This window comes from Bradysia coprophila, unplaced genomic scaffold, assembly GCF_014529535.1.
Source record: "Bradysia coprophila strain Holo2 unplaced genomic scaffold, BU_Bcop_v1 contig_297, whole genome shotgun sequence".
In the NCBI taxonomy this organism is placed as follows: domain Eukaryota; kingdom Metazoa; phylum Arthropoda; class Insecta; order Diptera; family Sciaridae; genus Bradysia; species Bradysia coprophila.
This window is the reverse complement of record NW_023503555.1, coordinates 1700752-1722005: the sequence shown is the minus strand read 5'-3', so window position 1 is coordinate 1722005 and position 21254 is coordinate 1700752. Positions and strand designations below refer to the sequence as shown.

The following is a 21254-nucleotide window of genomic DNA, read 5'->3' as shown; positions in this document are numbered from 1 at the left end:
ATCTTCATTTTTTTTTAATTGGTCATGGTTGATTCTGGTTAATTATTCTAGCACCGTTCAACCATAATCACAAATTTGAAACGTCGACCGATTGATACACTGCATTCAATTTCGACAACATTTCTATTAGATGTTTGTAAACTCATATTCCGGCCCGGAGTGGCCATAGTGGGAGATCCATTGGAGCCAAAAGGCCGTTTGCTTTTTTCGTGCAGCTGGGGCCGGTAAAAATTTATTTTAGCTACCGCTTCAGTTCGCTTAAATTAATAGAAACTTCTATAGTCATCTGCTATCGACAACACTAAATATAATAAACGATGAAACGATAAATCTGATTGAGAAAATATTTTCTTCAACTTCTTGTTTTCCGGACATTTACTCAGCCTTTCTAAAGTGAGAACAATTCATATAAGCGAAACGGACGCTTTGTAGATTCTTTTTTCAATAGTCCATTCTCCATTCTTTACCACATGAAATGGTAATCAGACAAAGGTCTATGCAGACCAATTTATTCTAGAAATGTGTCGAAATTGAATTCACACAAAAAAAACCAATCGCTCCCATTCATTAACGCAAAATTTCCGCTTCTTTTTTCTCTCTTGGCAAAACGTGACATTAATGGACTGTACGAAAAAATGAAATAAATTGCTAAAAGAAAAATAAAATTAAAAACAAAACAAAATTCGAAAGAATTTACTAAAAAGGTCAACTTAAAATTATATCACAATTGTTGTTTTCTTCACACCTCACAAACATTTTCATTGTACAAATTTAAAAAATAATTAATTAACAGAAAATAGCGCAATACATTATGTAAATTACAGAGGATTTTTGTTTTCCCCTCTCCTTTCTAGAGGGGGTTGGATAATGCTATCTTTATGTTTACGACATTCAATTGTTATGTTGCTGTTTAAATATACTTGCTTAAAACACATACGCATTATGCATAAATATCTTGATAATAATTTATGGTCTTACTACATCAAATTTTTTTAAGTTAACGAAAAGTCATCTTAATTTGAAACCTAAAACAAAACACTGAAAACGAAATTTTTCTATTTTCTTTTTCTGTAGCAATTAAGAAAAACTAAAAAATTATTTTCTTTCCTTGGTCAATACGATAAAAATATTTTTTTACCCCAATAGCAAATATCACTTAGGCACAGAATTTATTGTTTCTTGTATAAAAATGTTTTATGTTGAACGATTTTTATTTTAAACAAAACCAACAAAACACTAAAATTGTTTCCTATTAGTTCAGCAAAAATAAAGCGAACAAAAACAATATGCATCGGTCAATACGGTGTAGATGTTCAATAAGTATTTTTTATGGTTCTTTGACGATTTGTTAGGAATAAATCTTATGTTTGCGTTTGCAACAATTTTAAACAGCGACACCATGCTGAGTGTAACTCTAAAAAAAAGAGGTGCTAACTCATAACATTGAAGTGGATCTTGGGAAAATGTTACCAGCAGAACGATGTCGATTTCATTGTTGCACAATGTCAGCTGACGGAGATACGTTAGCTCAAAAACAAAAGTACCGATAACGTTTCCGTACTAAGTGGTAAAAGGTTCTATTAAACCGTGACTTTAAGGTACTAATTTGCACATGGTGTCACGGATGCACGTGGTGTCACGGATGCACATGATGTGACGGATGCACGTGGTGTCAAGGATTAACTTGGTGTCACTGATCCGCGTGGTGTTACGGACTATTAAAATTTAGAATAATCGGTATGATATCTGCAGCAGCATTGCTGGAACAACCAGTGATATCTCTGGATTTATCAAAGTTTCGACGGATATTAGTTTGATAAACCTTTTTTACAGAAGTTGATGCCAATTGCCGAGGACTTCAGTTACTCTTTTGTGATGCAAAGAACTTACAGACGACTGTTGACTGTGACGTCAAATCATAACAGCTATGACATAGCTTAGTATAAGTTAAAAATAAGTTAAAACGAAACCGGCCTCCAATCGTCGAAGGCGTAACCTATGCTCTACAATCAAGAAAATAAAAATCACAATTTGACACGACTTGTCTCATTTTGAGATTCACACAAAGATTCTGATTAAGATGTTTTTACTGAGTTTTGTCATAAAGTCACATGCAACCGACCAGAAATCAAGGCATATCCCTTCAAACTCAGTACTTTGAATGGATTATAAAATATAGAGTGGACGACAACTAGAAAACTTATCCGCTACCCATCGACACTTCACGAATCGTTTACATTTCAGTTTCAATTTATTCGATAGTAAAACATCGTCAAACAGCCACAAAAAATCATGTTCAATTCAGTAGTATGTGTAAGTAAAATTAAAGCGAGTTGCCTAATTGTTTCTGAAGTAACTAGTGCCTTAAATTTATAAAAAAAAAATAATCAAAAAACAAAACAAAAATATTCGTACAAACAACTTTTCTTCGTCCGCTATTGTACATTCGGACAAACAAGCAATTGCAGAGTAAAAAAATTAATCAAAATTAAAATTTAAAAGAAAAAAATGTAAAGAAATTGACAAAAGAACAAAACGCTTAATGATCCTTACGTGCACGTTTTACCTTCGCTGTGTGTCATACAAAGTCCAGTTCGGATTTAGTTTTATGCATTCGCTGCTCTATGGTTCGTTCGAACCACTTCTTCAGTTCGGAAACGATGAATACTGTTGACGTGAGCGACACCAAAAATAGCAAATCCATTCCCGTCAATGCTTCCGTTTGAAAAACCATTTGCAACGGCGGAAAATATATGACCAACAACTGACCGATTACCGAAAATGCAACAGCCAGCAGGAACATTTTATTGGTGAAAAAACCGATTTTGAAAATCGATTTCGTCTGCGATCGACAGCTCAATGCGTTGAACATGTCAAAGAATACGAAACAGGTGAATGTCATTGTGGTGTCACGTTTCGTTTTGCCCAGCGATCCGTCAGCCATTTCCCGTTGGAATACCCACAGTGTGCCCAGGATTATGATACTCGCCGATAGGAGTACGTTGATGATGACTGCTCGCGTTATCATTGGTTGCTTAACGTTGCGGGGTTTCTGTTTCAGCACATCTTGGTCGACGGCTTCAACACCAAGCGATTGAGCTGGTGGACCGTCCATGATGATATTTATCCACAGAATTTGCATGGCGTTTAACGGATTTGGTATGCCCATCAGAGTACTGAGAGCTAAGAAGAAACAATATTTTAGTAAATTCTGTCAACTGCGACCACAATAAACTCAGTACCAATCAATGATAGTGCCGCTATCGATGTACTCAATTGAAATCGCACAAAATTCCGAATGTTGTAGAAAATCGATTTACCCTCTTCGATTGCCGAGCTAGAGAGTAAAATGGTTAGATTTGTCACCAGAACGCCAATTGAGTCAGAGAAACTTACATTATTGTGTGAAAGTCGTCATTAACCAAAATCATGTCAGCCGCTTCCTTGCAGACATCTGTTCCGTTTTTACCCATTGCAATTCCAATATCGGCTCGTTTCAACGCCACACCATCGTTAACACCGTCGCCAGTCATACCCACAATATTACCAGTTCGTTGAAGAGCCTAAATGGTGAAATTGTGTTAGAAAATTGAATTCGTCGCTTCAGTCAGATTCACTACCTTGACGATGGTAACCTTATGTTTGGGTGTAACGCGACAGAATATGCTCACATTGTTGATGACCTTTTCCAATTGAACTTCGTTCATTTGATCCAATTCGGGTCCGGATAATACCTGATGATGAACGGTGTCAAGTCCGATCAGATTCGCTGCAATGGAAAGGAAAAGAAAACATAAATTTTGAGGGTCATGGGGCTAACTTTTATGGATGTTGTTCGACTTCTCGGTCGACGTCGATAGTATTGACTCCACATTTTTCGACAGAAAGAGTGTTATAAGGACTTAGCAACAGAGAAAGAGCTTAACGTAAACATTTACAAACAAAAACTAATCTACTGTTTAAGAGGTAAATGCTTGACTACTTCAGCTCAGTTCACTTCAACTTAGTTCAGTTTTAAGTGGGTACTAACTTTGGGAAAACTTGTCCTTATATGTTCCTAGATTTTCTCAAATTTGCACGCATTTTTCCATATTTTCACAGATTTTTTAAAATAGAAAATTTGAGAAAATTAAGAAAAAAATCGGAAAATCTAGGAAAACTTTGGAAAATATGGGAAAACGTTTTTCCAAAAATAGTCCCTGATCCTAACAACCTTAAAAAGTTAGTTCTTCAAATTAATACAATTCACAGCGAGCTCATGAACAGTGTGCAGTGAACTACTGCATTTTCTGAACTTACGTAACCCTTACAAAAATAACGAAATTTCTTCCGAGTAATTCCAATATACGGAAACAATATACCCACTGACCCTATACTGCATTGGTTATATGTAAGTTGGTGTATTCCACCTCAAAATACTCTTCCGCTCCGAAATGCCCTCCGGCTTATTATGTGTTTTACATGGAAACGAGTTACTTCTGATATTGATATGAATTCGATTGTGTGTTTGGTCAATCGTATATATAGGGTAAGTGGCATCAATCAAAGTATTCATTCGCTTGTGATATCTCAATAAGTTCACTTAAACAAATCAAATAAATCGAATTATCAAACATGAGTTTTGTAAGTAAAAATTTGTGCTCAGTCAAAAGTGAATCCTTTTCAATCATCAAAGCTAATCAATTCAATTTTTCCTTTACAGAAAATTTTCACCATTTTGCTGGTTGCGGCTACAGCTAGAGCTGTCATCTTCGTCCCAATCGTCAAGCCTGCCTTAGTGCCAGTACCAATAGTGAAACCTCTACCTCTACCTCTTCCTGTACCAATATTGAAAGCTATTCCGCTGCCGTTACCTTTACCGCTACCTCTACCATTGCCGCTACCACTTCCGTTACCACTTCCTCTACCGCTACCTTTTCCAGTACCAGTAGCTAAAATTGCACCAGCCGCCGTCGTCGCAGCACCACAGCCAGTCTACGGATCTCCGAGTGGAAGCACACATGGTACAGGAATTTCGGCACTAAGTCTTCTCAACACACTAAGCAAAGGATTGACGGTTTCAAAGTCAGTTCAAGTTGGAAGATAAAAATGTTAGAGAAGTTTTGGTTGACGGTATTTTGAGGAAAATAAAGTCGATTTTAAAATGTTGAAATGTAGTCATGTTTCTTTCTTGGTCAAACGGATTGAAGTTCTTATTGAATGAACCAATGGTTTAGGTTGCATGAGTTTTCAGTTGTTTCTTAAAAGTTTGTTATTGGGAAGAGTGTGAAAGAATGTTCTGGTAAGGGATCCCAATACAATTTTCTTGTTAATTATCAAAAGATTTCTTTCAAAAATTTAATATTTAACTCAAATTATAAGTTGCAGACATGATTTGACCCTTTTTCTTTCACTCAAGCTTGTCGCTAAAAACACAGCAAAAATTGTTCAGTGTATCGGTGTGATAGACTTAAGTGAATGATCCCTCACAGGTGGCGAGCAAATCACAAGTCGAGTTATTATCATTTTCAACAGATTTATGACAAACATTTGTCTTCATTGACTTCTTCAGACATTTTTGAATATTATCCGGAGCGAAATTGTGTCATAAATCATAGATGCTTCTACGAGCATCAGTAAAATGCTATACATACCCACAGCAACAGCAGTCTCTTGAGAATCTCCGGTTACCATTTTAACGCGAACTCCGCTCTGTCGCAGAATTTCAATTGATTCACGAACCAACGGTCGCGGCGGATCAGTTATACCGACTATTCCCATGTACACCAGATCCTGAAGAGATTTTCCCTTAGCCAATGCCAAAACTCTCATGCCTGCTCAAGTAAAGGGAATATATGAAAAATCACCCGATGCTAACCATCGTTTCGTTCTTACCTTTACGAGCAATCTCGTAGGATTCGGTCAAAAAGTCAGCCTCATTCTGTTTGGATAAATTACAGATCTGTCCGCCGTACATGTATTTGGTACATTGCGGCAAGAGCATTTCGAGTGCACCCTTCACATAGAACATTTCCTCCTTATTGTTACTGTACTTCGACACAACCTTTACCGCCATGATCTTTTGCTCCGAACTGAACGGGTACTCTTGCAAGCGGATATACTGGTCGGCTGCAGCATACAGTCCACATTTCATTGCAGCAGCTAATAGTGCACCCTCAGTCGGTTGGCCCAACAAAGCTTCGTCCTGGATGATTGCATTGTTGCAAACGGCGCCAATTTCCAACAAATTCTGAATGCTTTGTTTGGCCATGTCTTGACTATTACAATCGCGAATGTAAATTTCACCTTGGTCATTGTAGCCGGCTCCACTAACCTACAATTGTAAAACAAATTGGTCAAGTCAATTGGCCACAACTCTTTGAAACACAATGATCACTTACATCAGCCATGTAGCCATCGGATGTTATTATCACAGTCACTGTCATCTCATTCTTAGTTATTGTTCCAGTTTTATCGCTACAAATCACATTCACACATCCCAAAGTCTCGACCGTGGGCAACTTTTTAACAATACAATTACGCTTTGCCATTCTCATCACACCTAAGGCTAACGTAACGGTCACAACAATTGGTAATCCTTCTGGAATAGCTGCAACCGCCAAACTAACACCGATTGTAAACATTTCGACAAGCGCTCTCGACTGAATCCACCCCAGGAACATAATAATTCCGATGATGCAAAACGAGTAAAAGCTCAGCTGGGCTCCGAGTATGTCCATCGATTTTTGTAGCGGGGTTTTTGGTGCCTCTTCGGCTTGCATCATTTTGAAAACTTCACCGAATTCGCTGCGTTCACCGGTGCTGACAACGATCCCCTTGCCATTGCCACAACGCACCAACGTTCCCATAAACGCAATGTTTTTCATTTTCGTGTGATCCTTACTGTTGCCGGTATTGAACACGATGTCTGCTGTTTTCTTAGCCGGTTCAGTTTCGCCAGTAAAACTCGACTCATCAATTGACAAATCAATCGTTTCGTACAGGCGACAATCAGCCGGAACACGATCGCCGACATTCAAGTGAACGATGTCACCGGGTACCAATTCACGAGCCAAAAATGATTCGATTCGTCCTTCGCGCAAGCATCGACATTCCGGTGGAACGAGCTTCTTCAGTTCCTCCAAGCTCTTCTCCGAACGATACTCTTGGATAAATGCCACTGTCACAACGATGATGATGGCAATTGTGATGCTAACTGCATCGTCGTATTGCTTCATAAATATACTAACCACGGCAGAGCCTGGGAATACAAACGGTTCAATTTGATCAGCACGTTAATCCGTAGCAAAACATTTCAATCAATCTCACCTAGCAGCAACAATATCAAGGGGTTTTGAAACTGTTGTGCGTATTTCTTCCATGTCGGATCGTCCTCTTTCACATTCAGCTCATTATGGCCAACGATTTTTGTTCGATAGTTTGCCTCGGACCATGTTAGACCGGTACGTGTGTCGACGCGTAAACGAGCTGCTACTTCATTGGCAGCATACACTGACGATTCCAAAGTAGAGGGCAACATTTCTGCATCATATGTACTTTCCTCTGCCTGCGAATTGATAAATGAAAACGGAAATTTAGCACCAAAAAAACGTTAATGGAACGATTGTAGAGAACTAACGCGATTTTTTTCGATAATTATTTTATTCAATCGAGAATAGTATCGGGAATCGAATTTATTTGATTTACGGTTCATTTTCTTAGCACTAATTTTATTGGTTGCGACCGTAAACTGAACGATGGAGCTGTTATCTTTTAAGACATTAGACCGAGAGCCCGGTGTGCATGTCGGTCCTCACAATGCAACAAATTAATTATGAGCATGCAGAGTGTCCGTGCGTTTACATTGGCAATATAAGTAAATCCACTCTTAGTGCCAACACTTCTAACGTTGCAGATTGGCAAGGGTCTCAGGCAGCAGCAAGTCGGAATTAAAGAGATTGCTCTGCCAGATTTGAAAACATTTGGTCTAAAACTAGGAGGGTGTTAACGAGGGTAGGCCTAGTGTATATCATGTCGTATATAATCCGAATCAGAGACAAAATGAAGGTATTGGTTGCGGTCCCAAATGACGATTGGATTTTTTATTGATGTGTTTGTCTTGCCAGACAAGTCAAATTTTCCATTTGTGTGGCACGACAGACTCTTCACTAAACAACGTTTTTCATTTGGCACCTTCGGCCTATATATCTACGCTAGTTAGGTTCCTTCACGAATCAAATCGTGGGCCTTCCACCGTAGCCTCACGAAGGTCTGATATGCACACAGGTTCTCGGCCTACATTTGCCAACTTTCCATATCTACGTAATAAAGATAAGCGCACATGTCGTGCATTACATTTTTAACCTGTATTAACTCATACCAGCCCCACTATTACGTGCACATAAGCAAACATACGATCGAATGTAGGTAATCGCGTCAGCTTTAATCAGTCGACTTTTTAAACGTTTCACATTTTTAATAGACAACAATGTTTTCTATATTGAATTCATTCAGCAGCAACAGGTTATTAAGGCACATGCGTAGCGTATATTATATACGATACAATGCTGCCCGCCTAATTCAATGAAAATCGATGACGATGAAATTATTATCACATTAAATGGCGATGATCCCTCACACGCAAGCAAAATATTGTTTGATGTTATGGCAAGAATGTAGCGCCGGTAGAGGCAAAAATATTTGTTTAAGAAAAAAAATCAACTTTTGTTTGTTGTCGCTCATTTTTCTTCATTGATGTTGATTTATGCTTAAAAGCCGGAATTTGGAAAATTCGGAATCTTTATGACTTGATGGTAACTTAACATATAGACAACATTGTAGGTATAACGTCGGTTGGTTAGATTTTATTGGAGCCGCGGGTGTTGAGTTGTATTTAAATTAGCATTAGTCGAACTTTTATGGCATCAAACAATGAATTCTGGCGACAATTTCCGTTACATTATGACTGCAAAACAACTTTTTACCAAGAATTATAAAAATTTTTGCCTACGAATCATTACTGTAATTGCGGAAAATGAGTTTGTTGATCCGCTGTTATTTGAGAGAGGTCAACCGCCTCGGGGAACTATCGACTGACACAAACATTAGAAGCTCCCAATGCGATCCGGAAACAAGGGGTATCCGATTTAAATAATTAGCTCGTTTGATTTGTCTTTCAATGCTAGAGAATACGTAACTTTCATTTTTTCGATTGTTTTTTTACTTTCGAGGTAAAGCGTTCAAAAGTGAAGGCAGGTCAGAGGGTCGCGAAAACAGTTTTTCGGCAATATCTCAAGAAATAATTATAAACTCGGGTTAACAATGAAAAGTCTCGTTTCTGTGTGTTTATTGACCTCGGACCAACAAAATTCACACGAAAACTCTACTTTTCATCATTCGTCTCTGGTCATGTGAAATACTATTAAATTATTGCAATGTTGTTTTAATGTCGACCCTGGAAAGACCTACGGATGGAGTGTATCAACTGGTTGCGGAAAAAATGCTTTCGGGACCCTCTTATTTGCCTTCACTTTTGAATGCTTTCCGACGCTATCGCTCATTTGAATCGGAACTCCCTTGCTCTAATCACATGAAGTTTTCGCGTTATAACTCTTAAAAGGTCATCAGTTCATTCTAACATGACTTTAATACAACATAATTAAACGTAACAATAGCCCCGACTAATCCAACGTGTACTTCCAATAGACGAATACAAATTGGCTTCCAAATTATGTTATTATCTATTTACCTAATCGATAACCGAACATTGTTATTTGCTTAAGTTGCTTCGCTTTAAATCCGTCAACAAAGCGTAAAATGATATCTTTCAAAGCTTCTATCGGCTTATTATATGAGCAGTGTATCGTTTGCATTTCGTATGGAAACATTGGAACACTGGGAAAGTAGCAATTTCTACATTAATATAATAGCATGCTTTATTCATTCATTCATTTATAGCAACTGAATAAGCAAACAAAATGTAAGAAATACGGCAGTGATTTTGCATTTCGTAGACTTAATGTTGCTATTTAAATTTGATTCATATAACATGTGACAACCTGAAGGCTGGACTCAATTATTCTTTTCTTTTTAACCGTTGAAAGTGTCACTAAAGAAAGACGAAAATATTTTCGACGTTGCCAAAGAACCTAGCATCAGAGCTTATTATTAGGAATGTTATTTCTGAAAATTCGGAAAAATTCTGAATAATTTTGACATAATTCCAGCTGATCAACCTATCAATCTAAACTGTACCTGTACAAACAGTTTTTATTATATGTGTGGATCAGCTGCAAAACAGCTGAAGCAAATTCATGCTGAAATTTCACTGTCTCTAACTGTAAAATTCCCAAGACGCAGACCTTCAATCTTCAAACACGACTTGGAGCTAACGTCGTCTTACAAAGTGAGATGCCGTTTAAAATTAATGAAGTAGAAGATTTTGTCAAAAGATTTGTTAATTATATTGGGGTCGTGCCTTCATCTGAAATATTGTAATAAATTTCTTTCGTCTCTGTTAAACTCTTTTATGGAGTTGTAAGTTAGAATGTTTTCGTTCCGATGCAGGTTTTTCGAATGATAAATCTAAACAAAAACACAAACGAAAAGGGTAAGGTTGATGGGTCGACTGTAAAATAATATGGAACGTCAGATTGTTCGAACAGAAACGGAATGTCCAACGCAAACGAAAACACAAAAAAATTTTCTTTGTGACAATGTGGCTTTGCCAATGAAAAATCGTTTGTTTCCGTTTCTGTTAGACATTCTTTTTCTGCTCGAAACTTCTGACGTTCTCTAATGAAATTTTGACTGCATGGGTTTTAAATGCCAGCATGTACCACATGATCTCAGGAGTGCAGTAAAGCCCAGCAAAAAAAGTTCTCACATCAAGTCTTATTGCTTCGTCTAATGCCAAACTCCTAACATTCAAAATTTAATTATTTTTCTTTCTTTCCAAGTTTATATTCAACAATTTGAAATGTATATGCTACAATCGTTTGTATTGATTATATATAAAATATTTCTTATAAAATTTCTGATTTTGGAAGTGAGCCGGAAATGGATTCATAATTTCCTCTTTGAATATCAAGAGACAGTCTCTGTATGAAAGAATGTCTCGATCTGTTATCACCTGTTTGTTGATTTAACTTGCGCCCAATTGTTTGAATTAGTTTTATTGTTTCCTTTGCCCATGGACCCTACAAACTCACCCTTTCCATTTGTGTTTTTGTTTGGATTTAGATTTATCGTTAAAAAATCCGACGTTCCCTAATATTTCAGAAGGGCTTTAAGAGCGCTTACCCTTTCGCAATTTTCTAGCCTACATTTGTGCGCAAAAATATTCGTTTTTTGATGATTTCTCTGAATCAAAATCTTTTTTTGAAAAAGTAAAACCACCCGATGAGTTCGACTGGGGTACCTGTTATCCCAGCTTGCATCCCTTGCATCTTTGCTGCATCTTGTAGGCATCTTTCACAAGATTTTGCATCCCAAATAAATTTTTTAAATAGAAATGAATTTATAGGGTTAAAAGCATGCAAAAATGTGTTACTTTCACGGGAAAAAATGGTTTGTGGTCGATAACTTAGCCCACTTGGAGAAACCTTTGCAAAACACATAAATTTACACATTTGCAAAGGTTTCTCCAAGTGGAATAAGTTACCATCCACAAACCAATTTTTCTCTTAAAAGTAACACATTTTGGCATGCTTTAATGGCTTTACTTTTTCAAAAAAAGATTTTGGTTCAGAGAAATCATCAAAAAACGAATATTTTTGCGCACAAATGAAGGCTAGAAAATTGACAAGGGGTGAGCGCTCTTAATGACTAAACAACGATTCATCGGAAGACTATTGACCTTTGTAACAGTCATATGTTATCGACGAAGACAGATATATCTTATATAACAAAATATTTTTGTTAAAACAAGTGAAGTGAAAGATTTGAATTTGAATGTCTTTTGAAAATATTTTAATCAGGAGAAGTAATAGATGTAATGATATTAAATTGACGTTGAAATGTACGTCAATTTTGATACTTATACTGACGAATGATGTCAGTATTGATTTTTGTGATATATCCATTGGATGATGTGGATCAAGAAGAAAATCCAAATTGAAAAAATCGTCAGCATATTATTACTTGTACATTCCATCAACACCCAGAACAAAGGAAAGGAATCGGATCGTCAAGGACATAATATCCACCTGCACCTACTTATCAACCGAATTTACGCTAACAAAGGAATATAAAAACCGATTGATAAAGAACGAACTTGAAATAAATTTTCGAAAAAAGTGTTGTCATTGTCACTCACATATTTTATTCTGAGTTTAACGCTTTCTACAACTTTAATTGAGGGTTAGAATTAATTACACTGACATTATCTACAAAACTGTAAGGTGAACTAGTTTTCAATTGCAAAGTTTGTAGATAATTTCCACCAAATGAAAGACATATTCACTGGCTACTATCCCAGGTATACGAAAGACATCATATATACGATTTGTGGGTGCGATAAATTTAACGACAATGCTCTATGTTACCTTCATCTTTATATAATGTTTGTTTGCTCCGCGAATAACTTTCTTATTGTATGACTCAGGCCGATAACTTAAAAGAAATCACTAACTTTTCGGTGAAAATTCTGCTCTTTCGTAAGCTCTGAGTGTATCTGTCCAACTTTCCTGACCGACAGAAACCAAAATCGATCATCACCTAATCAACAAGAAAGTAATACAACAATGTCTGGTCTCCAGGCGACTGACTGGTCAAGGACGTCGATGTAAATGCAATTAATTATTCAACAAGTACAACATTTACCACTGTTTGTGTGGGCTTCTCGTCAACTTTACTTTCATTAGTGCCCATTTTCATTTATTTTCCTCTTTCGTTTGTTTTTAATTGACTCCGACAAATCGATCGAAATCCAACGGTCTGATATTACAAAAAAAAAAAAAAAACTTTTCACAATTTTCCCAATACTTTTTTCCCCATATCACTTCAATAGAACAGACCGAATAATACTGAACTAAGGTAATTGTGGTTTATACAATCGAGAAAGCAATTATTACATTCGTATTTTAACATTTTAATGTTGTTTGTTGTGGTTTGCAGTTTAGCATAGAACACAATTGAAATTGAACAGTATCAGTATATCAAATTGTGATAAGCCATTTCCATGTTTTAAAAACGAAAAAGTAATAAAGGTTGACTGGGGAAAAAATACCCAAGCGAGTTTTCTGTTCAGTTTTAAAGGTTTTAAATGTTGGTATCGGTGATTATCTCGATGACTGCAGGTATACAGAGTTACAGAAGCTGCTAAAAATGGAAATAAAGGCTGTAACTAGGTATCTTGACTGGCCAATAAGAATAAAGAACAAGAAACAACTGAAAAGTGATCATGTTGTACTGTTATGCATGAACATCATCTTAACTAAACATCCATCGATTAACGTACACCAAGATTTTACTAAATCATTTTCAGTGAACTATAACCGCAGGAAAGAGCTTATCTCCACAGGAGGAATCTTTCGCCAATAAATCTCTTGTAACTTCTTGCTCTTTTGACAGAGCCGTATCAAGCAGTCGATGGCAGGGTGGACTGATTGCATGAAAATAGTACAAGTTGTAATAAGTGGAACCTTTGACTACTACTGTCCCGGTTTAATCACCAATTGCTTAAGTCGTTTTAAATGAAGGAATCAAAGACAAAGCGACTTTTCAAAATTCTCAGTATCGGGCCCGCTTTGGACGCCGACAAATGAGCACTGGCTGTTGAATTATATAATTTAAACGAACAACCTAAATCCACGAAAATTCCTAGTCTTTCCCATGTTCTACATTGTAACATACTGGCATAGAATTGACCTCAACATTTTCTGAATTGAAAAATTCCATCAGAAAACTTACATTGTCTTTCGAACGACACAATAGAATCTGTTCGGGTGACGAATTGATTATACATATTAACAGTAAGATACGTAGACATAAAAGCGTTGGATATTTTTTCGGTGCCTGTACATATATGTATGTATGAAGCAGCACATACGTATAATAAATTAGTGTTGGTGGTCGAATAATTAATTTCATTAATTTTATTGGTTTCATTAAAATTTTGCTATTACATAAGACTGGAAATTATGAGAAAATGAATTTAAAAAAATTGCTTTGGACGTAATTCGTTTGTAGAGTTCATAAATCTTCTGTACAGTCAATGCGAAACATGACTCTATCTGTTTATTAAATCTGGAATTGAACTCAAGTATTACGTTTATCGATAATTACTTTTGACTAGGAACAATGTCGACGAAATTGACTGATTAAAATCAACCCTATGCCACGTTGAATTCGAAATTCGATGATTTGGACAATTCAACTCTTTCCTGCCAAAAAAATCAGTTTCTACTCTCCTAATTACATAAATTTAACCACTCAAATATGACCCTTTCTGCCTAACGTTACAAGTTCTATGTGAAAATTGACGGCTCCACCTAGCTATTACATTTAATATCAACCAACTACAAGTACGTACCAGATGGTACAGCTGATGAAAAATTAGATACAAGAGAATCATAGAACCATTCTTTAAATCGTTTTTTTTTTTAATGGAGCCAAGGATCGGATGGATCATTTTTATGCAAATGTTAACAAAATGGAGAGGACAACACGATATACATATTTATACATTTGCACAAAAATGAACTTCATTGTAAACAAAAGCGATTTAAAGAATGACTTGTGGTTGTAAAACCATTAAATACGCACTGCTAGTTTGATGGTATGAGTATACCAGCTGTTAAAACAGCTGAAAATAGCTAAGACACAAATTTGGTTGACAATAACTGTACAATCATTCAACGAGTGATTTAGAACGTACAGTCGGAGATGAAATTCCACACAAAACGATAGTCTTGTGATTTGAATATATGGGACGATGTGTTGTTAACAATCATTTTTGGTTATTGTTGGTGGTTAAGTCATCGCCCATTTACCATAACGTCCATATGTGAGTCACGTACAAAAAATGTATTTCCCTTAAGCGATTTTTATTTTGCAAATAGTATAAAAGTACAGCAATTTAGCGCAGCCGGTTCAAAATCACATTTCAATTTGGACCATTTTATGGATGGTTATGAAGCAGTCTCTGAGGATATGTTGTTACAGTTGCAATATTTGATGCGAAAACAATTACCAGATGGTTGGGTTTTATTGAGTGCTTTTGCGTTCGTCGAATTTGAAACTTTATTCGGAATAGCATACCAACTGACAAATTTGTTGGAAATGCAATTTTTTGCTCATATTTGTTTAAGTCGGTTGGCAATGATGCAACGAAGCTTTTGAATTTATTCTTATTTCACACGATGAATTTAATAGAAAATTATCCATCAAGCGGTAAGAGTTTTGCTTCTATATTTTGAAATAATTGAAAGCATTGGCACAGCAAATCGTTGTGAGTATTTTTAGTTTGTAGTCACTTATTGCATATTAATGGCACTGGAGTTTTAAAGATTTAACGTTTATTAAGCAAAGAATAGTGTCGCTCGACTTGATTTTATTGAATTATTTAGATGCAATCATGGCATAGATTTCCAGCGAAATATCTTTTCACAGTAGCTCATCGTTACGTAAAATTTCCTTTCTTTCTTTCACTTTTTCTGATTACTTCTTTCACACAAATCACACGGTGGAATCGTTCGTTTCGAACCAGACCGCCCCATTCTTGGCGAGCCTCGTGAACTTGTGGTCGTCGACGCAAAATTATCAACTGCGGCTTTTACTTTATCCAGATATTCTCCGACAGGCACAAATTGGGACATGCCCGGTACACGGCGTTCTGTTGCGCTCCAATCTTCAAGCTTATAATTATTATCGTACTTTCCTCGATTCATGATGATTATGATCTTGGATGCTGTTCAAATGACACGAAATTGAAGGTATCGATCGCAAATGAACTCCTTTTATAATCAATTTGGCTGATCGTAGCAAGGGTTTGTTCAGAAAGTACGATCAAGTATTTTCTTACGTATCCTAACAGGCTACAAACACAAATGTTTAACTTGCAAACAGAAACGACGGGATTTGAAATTTTATGTTGTTGTCGTAGAGTTCACCCGTTCTCAATAAACGGCCCCTCGCAAAATGTATTTTGAATTTTCGGTCAGCAAATAAATAATTGATAAAACAACAGCGATTGATGAAAGCTTTAGTTTTAATTTATCCGCAATGAATGCAAAAAAGTGAAATTGCTGTCTCTACACTTGTACGACACAATGTAGTGAAAGTAATTTCTTTCTCACCCGTTTGAGTTATTTGAATTGTTTTCAAGAAAATTTCTAATAATCTCAGACTGTCCCAGCAGTCCAAAGCAGAAAGTCCACATTTAATTTAGGCATTGCCTGCACTAAGTGGTCAGACTGGACTGTATTGGTTTTTGTCAAGAATCACATATCCAAACTTAATTATATCCTAACTGTGGGATAAGTTCGTTTAGGGAAACCATGTATGATTGAATCTAAGATTGTTCTTAACATGCACTTTTAGCACACCAGCTCTAAAGCAAGGAGCCTCACAAGGCGCAGTATTTATTTGTCAAATAAAAAACTATTATCGATCGATTGGTACATTTTATGTTGATGACGATCTCAAGTTGATACAATGTCAGGTTTTCGAACGAATACAATTTGCAACATTTTTGTTTATCTTAGAGGAAGTCTCTTTTCTGATTATGAATTGTGAACAAATGAAATATGTAACACAAATTGAATAATTAAAAATATAGTGCAAGACGTTACAATAACTTTATAGATACATCATCTGCTATCGACAATAACGACAACAATAAGAGATGATCTCTGGCTAGTGTTCTGTTAAATAGCGAAATATATGAAAACTGCATTGAAGAAATAGATTTTCAAACACAAAGATGTACTCTACATGTGAAGTAATAGATTTAATAATTCTGTTTTGGTAAACTTGGCGCTTCTAAAAGGCTAAGCTTATAAGCATAATGAGTAGTAAATTCAATAAATATATGTCGATTATTAATAATGCATAATTTTCAAATACAGTCAACAAATGGTATGCAATCCACTGATACAATTAGATTCATTACTTCCTTCCGCTCTAAATTGGATAAATTGGTTCTGCTGAACTTTTGCTGATTCATTTCTCGGTTCTTGTAAAGTCAACTAAATCTGGGTCGTTCGAGACAAACATGTTTTCTATTAATAAACTTCTACAGCAGCTCTATCATACTCTCGATCACCCTAAGAATAAAACCTATCTATTCTGACGATTGATAAGTCCTTCATCTTGTTCTATGTGAAAATTGAAATCTTCGTATCGGTTCAAACCAAAAAGCTTTCAGCTTAGTACCGATTCACAAATTTCGGAAGACCAAATTGTATGTCGGATGTCATTTCGTTAATAATCTAAACAATGAACAGCTGTTATGGTAAACTATTTGAAACCAATTAGAATTATGGCAACAGACATGTTTTAATTTTCGAAATGTGAGACAAATTGTGCCGCACAATATTAACATTGTATGAAATGAATCAATACCCTCTCTAGCATACAAACTACTTTTTTTTAAGGTGGTGAAAGTGTCAAGTTAGCCTTTGGAATTTACATCTAAATTACAGCGTAGTCAGTCACTTCTTCATTGTACTTCACTTCTAGTGTTCGTAGAATACAAAGAAATAAGGAGTGAATTCGACACAGAGAGCTGAGAGTTTGTTTGCTAAAGGGAGTATTTTTTGGTTTGAATGAATTGATTGAAAGTATACTCTGGAACTAAATCTGTGAACTAATTTGAAAAATAAAAGAATCCAAAAAAATCGCATAAGAGATTAAAGGTGAGCACTTTTGGGAGACATTCAACCACTGGTTCTCTCGACGCTTTGCATTAACATGCAATTCAAAAATACCATTTCTCATGAGGCCGTGGTGACAGTGATACCGATACAGTGCTCAGAAAATACCATATACCAATTTTCACACGAACAAGTCTAGACCAGCACTACAATAGTACCACTCTTTTAGTTCCACTTTTGTTCAATTCATCACTAACCTCATTCGGATCGGAAGTCGTGACGGGTCTGAACATCTGGACGCTTCTACTCGGGGTCAACTTAAGATACAGTTAATGGATTCACCAGATTATATCAGAACGTATAGATCAATTGATCGTGAATTCACGAAAACGACGATTTAAGTATTCGAGAAGTGAATATGGATGGAATTCACCATTGAATGATGCAAAACTTTTATGCAGCGATGGTCGTCAATTCCACGTTGCCGTTGCCGCGTTTTAAGCAAGAAGTGTTAAAGGAAACAGATCAGGTGCTCGTTGATCTAATAGAATTGTGGTACGAAGGACTAACAATGTGAATGATAACTGTGATATGTTGGAATGCTAAAAGGACGGAAATGAAGTGGTTGATAAGACAAAAGTCGAAATCGAATTGAATGAGTTTGAAAGACGAGTGATTGGTGATTGCACTAATTGAAAAGATAAATTGAAATGAATTGAGGTTTGACAGGTATACTGTAATTGATAAAATTTATAAAAGCTAGAGAGCGGAGCGGAGTAATTAATAGAGAACTTTAAAAGAAAAAAATTTCATCGAAATTTAACAAAATTCTCTCTCATTCATATTTGATTTAGTAGGTGGCGTAGCGCAGTAATTCTCAAGTTAATGGGAAACTGTTTTGGACTAGGATTAATGGTCTTGGACATTTTTTTTTTTAATTGGGCATAGGCTGGACATTTTTTTGATATGCCGACTCACCTTTACAAGAAATGATTCATTCACTCTTGTCAAGACTCATACGACTAAACATTGATTGAACATCTCTGTGAGCACATAATTGAGTGCTTATTGGAGGTGTTAAATTTAGGAAGTTTGAGATTACATTCTTTAGAACCCTGCCAGATAAGTTTAGCAAACACAATTCACGTAGATGATTACCTGTACATTCAATTGTCAGACGAGACTAATTTGAATATCAAACATTAAATATCATAAACCAATTGTTAGAATGTATCCATGTTTATAAATGTACCAACTAAATACATTAGACAAACGCGTAATCGCAAGCGAATACACATACCAATGGAATACAACCAACAGCGGATGATTGATTGATAAGAAATAAAATACGAGTAAATGAATTTTGCTATGCGAACGAAAGCGATTATTAGATTCTGTGGTGCATACCCGAGTCAATTTTTGATGGTGATTTATTTAGTATATCGTCAGTTTGAAATTCATACGGAATAACTGCCAATACACACAACACACGAAAGATTTTTTTTTTCACATGAAAAAGCAAAAAACATTCAATGCCGGTATAAGAGGTTTTCGTCGAGCTATAATGTATATGATGTATACGTTTCGTAGAGAACGATTAAAATACATTGACCGACAAATTTATTGATTTTTCAAAAACGTTAAGTTTCGCCGTTACATGTAAATTGTTGAATAAAACCCAAAATCTATCCGTGCAACGAGAATGTCCACATTTCATTCAATGTTGTGACGATCACGTACTCATCTAGTCTTTGTCATGAAGACACTGGCAAATTGCTTCCGAAAAAAGTTTTTAGACAAAAAAAAATTTCATTGAAAATAAACCAACAAGTGAGCCGAAAGACATGGAGGCGATGACACCAGAAAAAAAAAATAGAATCATCAAATTAACCATCAAGATCGTTGTAGGTCAAGGAAAACATTTGAATGGACAATACAAACAAATCGAATGTCTTCGATAAAACAACACACTATGTGGCTAAATGTTTGATTGATACCAATAAGCATTAATCATGTATACGAAGAAAATACATTATCAACGAAGTGAGAAAAAAAACAGAAACAAAAAACAATGCGACTTACATTTGACGACATAAATTTGTTGGAATTCAATTCGAATTGTGAATCACTTGGAACTTTCTGGTATTGGGTGTAATCGATAGTTTTATTCACACTCATTTTAACATTTAACTTAGCAATTTCACAGAACTTCACATCTTTTTCCCCGTTTTAAATGTTCCGATTCTGTAACTACACGTAAATGTAACTTCAATGTTGTAGGGTGACTGATTGGGAAACGTCAATATTTTTGATGTAAGATTACTGAAGGTAGGTGGAGCGAGAGAACTGTCAAGTGACGTGACAGTACGATGCGTACTTGGAGTTGTGAAAGAAGCGCCGAGATTTCAAAAACTGAATGATCAGTTTCGGTTTTATAAACTGAGTAACTATGAAGGTATTGCACACCTTTTAGCTTATCCCACAAACTATGTAACTGGTGAATTTGAGTCTATCACCATACTTTCTCTGGTGTAATCGCCTACAATTTCATAAAATTCGGTAAATATGGTAACTGAATGCCCGAGTAAAATTAAAAGTCTCAAAAGTTCGAAAAGAGATGTCTCACGGTCTCGAATCCTTTGTATTGTGAGACGTGAGATGTCTCTTTTCGAGCCTTTGAGACTTTTATTTTTACTCGGGTGGGAACATCCCCAACATTGTTTTTTTTTTAAACTAAGTTTAAAACTGAAAAAAAAACGATAGGCTTTCGCAGTTTCAGCGGAGGGGAGATAATGACTATTTTCTCGCCAGCATTGTGAAGAAGAATTTTTCAACGCATCTGTCAAGTTTAAAGCACGAATTTGAAACTGGAAAAAATGTTCGACAAACTTCAACGCAGTTTCATTTACGCACACTTTGGAATCAAAACAATAAAATTTGGATCAGGTTCTATATTTTTTGTTCAAATTTGATCAATTTGACAGATAACTGGAAAATATCGTTTGTATCTCAACCGGATATTTTAACGTTTTTGGGTCGAAAGAACAAAACTTTTGTTCGAACAGTAGGGAGACGCGACTGTGCCGTCGAGAGATGATGGTACCCTGCAAAAATGTGTGAAAATTCACTAGAAAACCAATGAAAGTATAGAACAGGTTCTGTCCGGAGCATACATAGGTTTTGTAAACGCATTCATTTTCGTAATAATTGCGGACATTAAGTTATGATTGCTTTCAAGTGTTGAAGATGAATCGGTCGAACATATTGTTTCATTTCGTCAATATTTTCAAAAGCACCCATCCCCTACAGTTCGAAAGAAAGTTGTTATTTATAATGCAGGAAAGCCGGTGAGAAATCTGATGAGCAAACATTTTCAATTAATTTCATTTCAGGCACACCATGCTAAATGTGTAAATTGTCACTCGCGAGATCACTCGAGTCCACAAGACGAGTGTGAAA

At 36.0% G+C, this 21254-nt stretch overlaps 2 protein-coding genes across 3 annotated transcripts; one reads left to right on the top strand and one right to left on the bottom strand.

Annotated features, from left to right (window-relative positions):
* On the bottom strand, positions 1-20093 carry LOC119078728 (calcium-transporting ATPase type 2C member 1). 2 transcript variants are annotated; one of them, XM_037186410.1, is made up of 9 exons: positions 19878-20093; positions 7309-7546; positions 6381-7240; positions 5875-6313; positions 5634-5813; positions 3621-3769; positions 3397-3563; positions 3243-3337; positions 1-3183 (listed from the first exon to the last, which is right to left on the bottom strand). In XM_037186410.1, the coding sequence occupies exons 1-9, from the start codon at positions 19971-19973 to the stop codon at positions 2579-2581; spliced, it is 2829 nt and encodes a 942-aa protein (XP_037042305.1). In that variant the 5' UTR covers positions 19974-20093; the 3' UTR covers positions 1-2578. The 2 variants fall into 2 exon arrangements, with proteins under 2 accessions (XP_037042305.1, XP_037042306.1); XM_037186411.1 differs by lacking the exon at positions 19878-20093 and adding an exon at positions 12802-12968 and having other exon boundaries at positions 2321-3183.
* On the top strand, positions 4537-5174 carry LOC119078788 (tetra-peptide repeat homeobox protein 1-like). The gene is made up of 2 exons (XM_037186499.1): positions 4537-4623; positions 4703-5174. Exons 1-2 carry the CDS (start codon positions 4615-4617, stop codon positions 5084-5086), a joined length of 393 nt encoding a protein of 130 aa, XP_037042394.1. The 5' UTR covers positions 4537-4614; the 3' UTR covers positions 5087-5174.
* Positions 20094-21254: the final 1161 nt, after the last annotated feature.